The sequence below is a fragment of the Cololabis saira genome, chromosome 6, assembly GCF_033807715.1.
Source record: "Cololabis saira isolate AMF1-May2022 chromosome 6, fColSai1.1, whole genome shotgun sequence".
Taxonomy (NCBI): Eukaryota; Metazoa; Chordata; class Actinopteri; order Beloniformes; family Belonidae; genus Cololabis; species Cololabis saira.
The window spans coordinates 35,065,444-35,076,279 of NC_084592.1; the positions used below are offsets into that span (position 1 = coordinate 35,065,444).

Sequence of the window (10,836 nt, forward strand, 5' to 3'; positions counted from 1 at the left end):
GGATCGCTCTGGTGCTGCTGCTGCTGCAGCCGTGGTGCAGGACACGCCGGGAACCTCCACGTCACCCACCGCGACAACCGTAGAGTGACTGAGGACAGAACAAATGAGTGCCGGGCCACTCTACGGAGCCCCTAAAGGGACACAGATTTTTTTATATATATAATGAGTTTTACGCGCACGTGAAACTTATACGCGTGCGCGTAAGCCTAAATTATGGTTCGTAGGGTTACGCCGTAGGTTACGCGTCGACGCGCACCGTACAGTGCGCGTCGCCGCGTAACCTACGCCGTATGCTCTGCGTAGATTTAACGCAAAACCATAAATCAGCCTTGAGCAGCACTGAGGGGAGAGGGGAGGGGAAGAGGGGGAGCGGGGCTGCCGTGCCGTTTTCGCATCGCCTTCGCACAGGGTGTATTGATGATTTGCAATTACAGGCTGAGCCTACCATTAGTTTTTAAACTGTAAAAAGTGGGGGGGGGGCAAAAACATGACTTTGAAAAGTGGGGGGGGACATGTCCCCCCTGTCCCCAGTGGAAATTGCGCCCTTGGTGGCACTCACGGCGTTTAGCGCAGCAACAATGTGCCACTCACTCACTTTATTTTATACTATTTATATATTTGTGGCAGGGTGCGTGCCACGGGGGCCCGACCAAAGGACGGAGAGACACAGAGCTTCGTACAGACCCTTTATTTGTCACTTAAACACCCCACACACAGTGCACAAAAATGACAGCAGCTCCTCCGACCTCTTTGCTGCTGTCCAGCTCTGCCTTATAAAGGCAGGCCGGGTGGAGGCGTGTCAGCCACTCAGGTGGATGGGACACATGTGCGTGTCCCGTCAACCTCTCCACCCGGCCACAATATTATTTATACTTTTACTGTGACCACCAAATAATGTCGTTTCCCTGGCCTCCACCTCATCCACAACATCTCGATCTCAGTCTCCGTGAAATTTAGTGGCACGGTTGCCTGGCTCGACATGTCTCATTCATCCTGACGCGCAGCAGAAACGCGCATGCTCAGTAGGCTCATTTATATGCAAATACAGTCATGGAGTAGTTTGCATTGCCCATTCCTGGTATGAAGTGGGCGTGTAGAGGGCGGGATATGAGGCGAATTCACCTGCGCAACCTTCCAGGTGGACAGTGATTTATAAAGCGAACATTGCGTGCAAGTGTGCGTGCACACGGTTTTATAAATCCGGATTTTTTTTTGCACCCGTCATTTTCGGCTTTTGGGTTTACGTGCACTTTTAGTATGGATCCTACACACTCTTTTATAAATGAGGCCCCAGGTCCTGATCCAGGTTTCTTCCCTCTTAAAGGGGAGTTTTTCCCTGCTGTTGTTTATGTAATAATTGATCGGGGGTCATGTTCTGGGGCCTCATTTATAAAAGAGTGTGTAGGATTCATATTAAAAGTGCACGTGCGCCCAAAAGCCGAAAATGCCGTGCGCAAAAAAAAATCTGGATTTAAAAAACCGTGTGAACGCACATCCGCAAGCAATGTTCGCTTTATAAATCACAGTCCAGCTGGAAGGTTGCGCAAGTGAATTCGCCTCATATCCCGCCCTCTACACGCCCACTTTTTACCAAGAATGGTCAATGCAAAGCCCCTGGCGACTGTATTTGCATATAAATGAGCCTGCTGAGCATGCGCAGCAGCTGCCTGCAGCTGTTTCTGCTGTGCGTCGGGATGAATGAGACATATGTCGAGCCGGTGTTCTGCCGAGGTGTCCTACCTCGGCGAGGTGTCCTACCTCGGCAGAAAATACTACCGTACAATCCCCGTTTCTTTTATCTCAGTTTCTTTTTTTTCAAAGGCTTTTTCATGCAAATAGACGATTTAACAGCAGGAAGTCAGAATGTGCTTCCACATAGATCTATGTGTACGACGCTTCGGTGGAAGAAAAAAACCCGTCAAATCACGCTTCCACATAGATAAATGCAGGTAGGATGATTGGACAGATGAAAATACTCCGTCAGATCACGCTTCCACATAGACCACGCTTCAACATAGACATCAACATTTATCTATGTGGAAGCGTGATCTGACTTTTTTTTTTCTTCCGCCGAAGCGTGTGCATCTTTCAAGCCCTGTTTTGTGCACAAGCAAGCTTTATAAATGAGGCCCCTGGTCCCTGGAAACCACCTAGAGCAGGGGTTTTCAATTCCGGTCCTCAGGCCCCCTGCCCTGCTTGTTTTAGATGCTACCCTGCTTTCAGCACACCATGATACAAGAGGCTGTGTCATCAACAGAGTTGTACAGACCTTGATGACAAGCTAATGAGGACCTTTAATTAGAATCAGGTGTGTTGATGCAAGGCAACATCTAAAACATGCAGGGCAGGGAGGCCCGAGGACCGGAATTGAAAACCCCTGACCTAGAGACTACTTGTGTTGTAATAGATGTTATATAAATAAAACGAAAGTAATGCTGATGATGCATCTCTCAGAAGCTTTTCATATTTGACATGTTGGGTTGAACCCAGTCGGAAGACAGCATGGACTGTGCACAGCACCTGGTTCTGCAGTTTTTGTTGTTATTCTTTTCCTTCATAAGTTCTTGCGAGTCAAACAATTCCTGTTACAAGAGGAAGTTTGCATCTTTCTCTGTTCTGCTAAAACTGCTGGAACAGTGCTTCCGGTCATTGTTCTTTAACCCTCAGACATGCATGTTCGACTGTTTTGAATGGAAAGATAATTAAATTCACTTACGACTAGCCATTTGTCAAGTCTTCATTCTTTAAAAGTTATCATTTTCAATCTTACTGAATTATTAGTCACTCTGTGGTTGAAATATATGTAGCACAACACTGGAGCTAAGTGTCACTCACAGAACTACCGTCAGAGTCCAGTTTCGCTGGTGTGGATGTGGCCGAGCGCTCCAAAGTAAAAACTGGTCCAAAACAGAAAAAACAATGATAAAAACAACAGAACTGAAATTATTTTAATCCCATCCAGTGATCCCGTTTACTCTCATGTAAACCTTTATAGATGAGAAACACGTTCAGCGCTGTCTGTAAGATGATGTAGACAACGATCAGGTTCAAACACCACTGTCGCCTGGGTTTAGCTGGCTTCAGATCTGAAAAGTTAAGAAGAAAAATTAATCTTAAAACGTAAAAAAAAATCGTTCTTTTTTTTAATACTCAGAAGTACCAGCAATAACAGGCAAGAAGCTTATAAACCAGTTTTCACATCATTGTATGAAGCTTCTTTTTTTTAAATATGAGGGGGATCGGAAGGGGGGAGGGGGTGGCGATGAAATGAGAGAAACACAGGAAAACACAAAACGGGCACACAAGCCTTTGGAATCTGCAAGAGAGAAAACAAATAAACAGAAACAGAAATAGGCAGAGACACAAACAACAACCATTCCAGGTCTCTAAAACTAAATCAGGACTAGGCTACTGCGATTATCTGTCCCCCAAAACTGTGGAGTGAGTATGTAGGTGAGTGAGCAGTAGTGTATGTCTGTGTAATTGTGTGTGTGCAAAGTGAAAACAAGGTTTTATCTGAACTGCAACTACAGTGGAGGAAGAAGGGCACAACCACGCCAGCCAAGAGACCAGAAGCCGACAAAGAAGAAACCCCAGGAAACCCACGGTGATGGTCCAGGACCCAGCCGAGCACCAGCCACCCAAGCATAGGCCAATCACGTGGCCAAGAGGTCCACACCCCCCACCAAGCGAGAGACCAGCCTGCCCGGAGAGACGGGGCCACCCCGACAAGCGACGCCAGTGGGCCGGCACCCAACAAGGAGCCACCCAGACAAACCCAATGGCAAAGAGTCCCAAACCTAGGTTAGACAACGGACACCCATTCACACAGATACACTAATATACACTCACTGACAAAGACATGGAGCCTGGAGGCCCGGCTTAGCCACACGGTCCACAAAGCCCATGTGGATTAGTTGTGCGAACTCCCATGATCCCTCCGTGACCCTACTGAGGGTATAGAGCTGGACCACCGTTCCACGATTCGAACGAAAACCAATGTGCTTGATTCCTCTTCAATCTGAGGTTTGACTATCCGACAGATAGTCGAACCTCAGAAAAGAGCAGGACCTTAATCCTATTATTACTAATGGGCTGTTATTATTAATGACCTGTTATTAATGATGGTGTTTTATTATGAATTACTTATTATTGTTAATGACCTGTTATTAATGATGAGCTGTTATGAATGATGGTCTGTCGTTATTGATGACCTATCATTAATAGAGACCTGTTATTAATGACGGTCTGTTATTCATGATGAGCTGTTATTAATGACTGTCTGTCATTATTAATTATCTATTATTAATAGAGACCTGTTATTAATTATGGTATTTTATTATTAATGACCTATTATTAATGATGGTCTGTTATTATAATGACCTACTATGAATGATGGTGTGTTATTATTAATGATCTATTTTTAATGATGGTCTGTTATTATTAATGACCTGATATTAAGGATTTCCTGTTATCAATGATGACCTGTTATTAATGATGGTCTGTTATTAATAATTACCTGTTATTAATGATAACCTGTAATTAAAAATGACCTGTTATCAATAACAGTGAATTTCACATTTTGTTGTATTCTTCAGCTAAAAAAAGTAAAGAATAAAAACCATCTTTACCAGAAAAGGTTCAACGTTACAAGCAGCAACATGGAGATGTACCCACATGTTTATAAACACAGAGCCTTGACATGATTATGACTGTCATATTGATCTCAGAGTGATCTGGGATTTCCTGATTGTTGGTGCGTTACTTCAACACTCGTTGAGTTGAGTTATCAACCAGAATTGACCGATGAAAAGGTCTCCAACCAACTTCTAACTCGGTAAAAACTTTTTATTTGCAATTTAAAGTTGGATCCACCTCTTATCCGTTAAAAATGAGTGAAAACTCACTTGAATGAATTTAATCTACCACAAGATGACAAACTGAAAAAAAGGAAGTACGCATCCGGTCAGGCTACTCTTGTGTAATACTCAGTATATTCACACTTGATAGGAACACACACACACGGACGCACACACACGCACACACCCTCACATGCATGTGGACAAAGTTGAAATAATTCCCTAACAGAAAGAAGAACCCATAATGGTCACTGAAACAACATGAACCTGACAAAACAGTAACAAATAGTTTAATGAACATTGGACTATGAATATCAGCTGTTGATTTTGAGTTGTGGTTCAACAGAATCATTAAAAAAAATTGCACTAAACTGTCCTGGGCAGAAGGGATGGACCCTCAACCTTCAACCCAGTGATGTGTGTCCTTTAAGAGACCCATGTTCACCTGTAGATAGGTGTTCTGGTCCTGAACAACAAATGTCTCCAGATGTCTATGGTCTGAAGGGTGCTTCTCCAGACTGCAGGTTCCAGATGTTTGGGGTTTTTTTGTAAATATTTTTGTGTCTGGTTTTTCTGATGTCCTGGGGTCCGTTTCACAAAGCAGGTTCAACAAACTCTGAGTCTAATCCTGAACTCTTAGTTGATCTACTCTGAGATCGGAAACTCTGAGTTTTCGGTTCCAGAACAGCGGATTTGAGTTAATTTACTCAACTGTAAGTAGTTTCACCTGGAGTTAAGCGCGTGCACCACAACTATAAAAAGCCAGCATCAATGGAGCCCCGATTCGACGAGTCACCATGGCAACGGAAAAGAGGAGGTCTGCTTTTTTCACCCGAATGGAATTAGAGATTTTAATGCGCGCATACGGCGAATTTGAACGTTTTTCGAAAAAAGAGTAACACCGCAGCAGCTGCAAAGGGGAGAGAGGCGGCGTGGGAGAATATTGCTGCTCGGGTCAATGCGTAAGTTTAAATGTAGTCCCTTGCAATCACAATAATATTACAGGGGAAAACTGCTTGAATTGTAGCCTATTAATTTATTTCATTTAGGTACAATCCCACGGGGGAGAAGCGCACGTGGCAGGAGCTTAGGATGAAGTATAAAAACATTGTTCAAACAGGTAAGACTTCGACATAATCTCATAGGTGTACTGTACCTCATGTTGATCATGTTTTACATTGTAAAGTAAATATTAAGTGGCTGTTTGACTGTGCAGTTGTTTTATTCCCAACATAATGCTGTTTTTACACACATAAATGTCTTATCTATATCATGTTCTATTAAATAATTAAGCCTATTTAAACTAACACAGACTTCTACTCAGCCAACATTGGATATGATGTATCCAGCATCACATATGATCTTGACAGTGCAGAAAGTGACAGGTTTTAGTTGAACTATGATGCAGTCTTAACATTTTGAAACAGTAGTCAATATTCATGTACCTGCACATTTATGCTGTGAATAGACTTCCTATTCACATAATCGGCTTCATTATGTGAGGGAGTTGTGATTGGGATGTGTGTGCCATCTATGCAGCCAATCACACTGGGAAATCCTAAAAGAAATTAAAATTACTAATTCCAGTCTGAGGTTGCAGCATAATGTCATTAACAGAATATAATATAAAATTAATTTAACAGATCTCTACATCATTCACCTGCAATCCTGTGGATCTCCTCCTTGATGGCTTGGACAGGTTTATGTCCAGGGAAAACCACAAAGATAGGTAAAAGCCGTTTCAGGGCAAGGCACACTGCCCTGCATACAGTTGCCTTGCTCAAGTGCTCTGCATCTCCGACATTGTACAAAAAACTTCCATTGGCAAAGAAACGCAGCGCAACACACAATATCTGCTGGGATGTGAGAGCATGACTGCGACTGGTTATGTTACAAATGTGAGGACGGATTAGGTTGTGGATGTAGTTGATGTACTGTGATGTGAAACGGTACCGCTCAAAAAGAAAATAGTCTGGAAATGAGAGAACATCGATACGCGGCCTGACAACCATCTCCCGACAAATATTTAATTCTCTGTGCATTAATGCTGCACCTTCATCAATTGTGTCTTCATCAAAAGGACATGCCATGTTCGTGACAATGGACTTATAGTATATATACTGATTCTGTTTTTAATGACAGACGGCAGAACTTCGCCAAAACTCGCCTGCTGACTGAATGAATGAGGAAATCAAATGTGCATGTGACATGAGCGTGCATGCTCCAAGCTTGTAACTGGCTGCTACGGCTCGTCCCCATCGCCCCATAGCAGGATGACAGCCAGCTCGCTGCTGCGGTCTCGGACTCGTCGTGTCTGGTTTTGTGCTGAACTTGCCTGTATCGGCAGGATGAACAAGCTCTCCAGTCTCCCGACGGCTCTGGTTGCACGGCCTGACAAACCATCTCGGATGGCGCCATTTTCTTTTCCGAGATCACAAGAAACGCAATGCATTGATCTCCTCTTCATCCAGAGTTGCTGTCTTGTTTATTCATCCAATTTTCCACCAGCTGGTTTATTATACTACTACCAAATATTTTATTACTTTTCTAACTCTGGCTCTGCATACTGCCCCCAATGGGTTACCATCGGTACGACGCGCTCTCCTCGCGTACTACGCGAGCGAGGTTGCAGTTGGTTGTGAACTCGAACGGACGCGAACAGACATGAAAGCAGGCTCAGAGTGCTCCACTTTGGTTCCAACAGTGACAGACACTGTGATCTGACACTGATAGACCTTGACATTGGAGGTCACCTTGAATCTCTTTAGATGTTGTTCTGGACCCTTTGGTTTCGAGTCATAATAACTGTCATCAGTTGATCTCTGGTGTACACGTCCAGGGAGGTTGTCTACAGTCCGGTGGAGCCTGAACTTCTGAATGAAATGTCCAACTGTAGTCACAGGAACATGCATGTTTACAGTTTCTCAACTTTGAAACAGAACAGACAAAAGTCCTGAAAAGACACTCAAACAATGACATGATTACTGAACTCAGGGTCCTCTGATGCTGCACTCCAAATGGAACAAGTACATGTTTGTGGATCTGTGTGTAAATGTTCTAGAAAACATCCGCCAAAGAGTAGAGCTGTTGGAAAGGACCACACAGATGAATCCAAGAGCTTAAACTTGCGTGACGCTGGTCCAGGACCATACACACTGTAGTACTGGGCTCAGTTCTCAACCAGACAAGAGGTTTTAAACATCGTCCTGTAACTCTAACCTGCAACCCCCGTCTTCAGTGTTGCTCTTGTGTTTCAATGACTCTCATATGTGCTCTAACTGTTAAAAACTAGTGTGAGCCTTGTCTTTAAATGGGGGTTTTATGTCAGCAGTCATCTGCAGTAAAAGTCTCCTGCTGTGAGTTGGAGGATAAATGAGGCTCTGCTGCCACGTTGCCAAACTGAATTGTGGGTTTTGTGTGTTGCAGAGAAAGCATTGCCTTAGAGAAAAACTTCACCACAAACATCAGCCAATAAAATTGCTCAGCCACTGACATCATACATGAGGGGTGTGAGGGGTGGGACTTGAAACCAAATCAATACAAGGACACGACCTGCTCTGGTTTTGATGAAGGCTGGTAAACATTGTCAGACCATTTTAAATTCTTCAAAGACTTTTAATGGAAAATTCATGTCAAAGTTACACACCAATCAAACTTTGTAACGAACTAAACTTTTTAAATCTTGCTTACAACCAGGTCAGTATTTTATGACATCTAAGTTCACACTTCAGGACACTCACTGATTATTCGGACACTCTTTCAATGGCTGAAACATAACTAACATTTCCTGTATGCGGGGTGGTGGGGGTAATGTGCGGTGGTGTGTGTGTGGGGGGGCTCACACCCGGCACACCCAGCACCACTAATATAGTACATTTACTATACCCAGTACAACTAAAATAGTACATTTAGTATACACACACACACATATTCATATATATAAAACCAACCCTTTCTTTTCGAATTTCTTGAACATATATTTGCTTCCAGGTCTATTCTCATCTGCATTCTCTTTCATAGACTATAATGTATCAGAGTAAGTGACACATCACTCAACTGCTTCAAATCATACCTTTCTTGCCACTCAGTTCATCATTTCAGATTACACTTTTTTCCAGTAGCCAGAGGTGTTCCTCAGGGTTCTGTCCTGGGTACACTTCTTTTCATCATTTATCTACTCCTGGTCATATCTTTTGGAAATTATGCATACACTTTCACTGTCATCCCGATGACACCCAGCTATATGTGTCCACCAAAATGTCCTCATCCCCTCCACCCACCTCTCTCACAGACTGCCTCATGGATGTTAAAACCTGGTTTTCCTGCATTTAAAAACAAAAATCAACATTGACAAAAAAAGAGGTTGAACTCATTGGTTCTAAAATTACTTTTACAAAATATGACAGTTTTAACCTTACAATCGAATGTTTATCCTTCCTCACGGGCCAAGAGACTGGATGTCATCCTTGAAAGCACTCTCTCATTTACATCACATATCAATACCATCACTCGCTATACTTCATTTCCAGCTTTGAAATATCAACCACTCCTGTCGTTCACTCCAGCTTGACTAGCTTCCCATCAAATATTGCACTGAATACAAGATTCTTTCAAGACCATCAGTGGCCCCGCCACCTGCGACATGGCTGAACTATGAACACATAATCTGGGGTTTCAGGTTATCGTAATCCAGCTCACTGTTCCTTCTGCTCGTATGGTCCCCATGGTCTCCACATCCTCTAGCTGCTCTGATCTTCATCTTTTGAACTCTCTCCCACACCTTTTTACCTAATATTGACTCTTTTGAGACTCTCAAAACCTTCATTGAAATACATTATTGTAGATCATTGTCTCTATTTTATTGTTTCTAGTGTTTTATCATGTGACATTGTTCTATTTTATTGTTGTTTTGTTTCATCCTTGTATGGTGACCTTGGGTGCCTTGAAAAACATTGAAAAATAAAATGCATCATCATTATTATTGCCGTTGTTTTTGTTGATATTAATATTATCATTTATTTATTTTATCATCATCATTAGTGTTGTTTTTCTTGTTGTAATTATTATTGTCGTCATTTTTATTGTTTTTGTTGTTGTTAGTGGTGGTAGTAGTAGTAGTAGTAGTAGTATTATTATATCTTTGGATTGGCATCGGTATTCCCCCAGTACCCCACCCCTTCCCTCCTCCTCAGTATTCCCCCAAAAGAGTTCAGGAGGTGTCTGTTTACATGCTGCGGGACCCCCAACCCAGGGTTGTATTCCAAATGGGCATCAAGACCATCAGTCTGACATTTGTGAGACGGGACAATGATCCCAAACTCAGCAGCAAGTCTACGCCAAAATGGCAGAAAATAAAGAATCCAGAGCCCAGACCTCTTCACAGCTGTCCGCACTTCTACAAACCCTTCTGTAATGCTGCACTCAGAGAATGTTCAAGCCTATGACTGTGTAATCAGTGCTACCCAGGTCTTTTCAGTGACTTTCTCTCCTCTGAAGGGTTTCGCTCCTACTGGGTACTCACCATCTGTCTGGAAGCTGTAGCGCTCATTCCTGCCCAGGGACATGCCAAACAGCGGGTTGCAGTGGGTGTTTGAGGTGTGAGATCTCGCTGCGTCCACCGACGTCTCCATGCTGTTCATCCATGCACTGAAGACTCCTCTACTTCCCCCTTGGACAGAAATGTAGAGTCTTTCCCAGATTGCAACAGAAACTCACATCTTTGCTCCAGATGGGGCAGGAGGGAGGTATTTCTGAGTTACAGCTGAGCTAGTTAAAACTCCACCAGAAATGACGCATAGCAAAATCAGGAAGTTGATACTCTGCACGGATGAGGAAGAAAGCATTCAAAAGAGGAACCGAAATAAAAAAAATTTATATCCTCATGGATTTTCATGTATTACCTTCATTTTTGTGAACATGCTATTTTTATACAATAGAAAAAAAAACAGAAAAGAACAAGCAGTCAAGATTTGAAAAT

The 10,836-nt window shown here is 43.0% G+C and overlaps 1 protein-coding gene across 1 annotated transcript in view; it reads right to left on the bottom strand.

Annotated features, from left to right (window-relative positions):
* marco (macrophage receptor with collagenous structure) overlaps window positions 1–10,624 on the bottom strand; it is a 28,658-nt gene extending 18,034 nt beyond the window's left edge. Inside the window, exons 1-3 of the mRNA XM_061724006.1 lie at window positions 10,381–10,624; window positions 2,988–3,086; window positions 2,836–2,897 (exon numbers count right to left, since the gene is read on the bottom strand). Of these exons, the coding sequence (XP_061579990.1) occupies window positions 2,836–2,897; window positions 2,988–3,086; window positions 10,381–10,498 (279 nt within the window). The 5' untranslated portion in view covers window positions 10,499–10,624. The remainder of the gene's footprint in view (window positions 1–2,835; window positions 2,898–2,987; window positions 3,087–10,380) is intronic.
* Window positions 10,625–10,836: the final 212 nt, after the last annotated feature.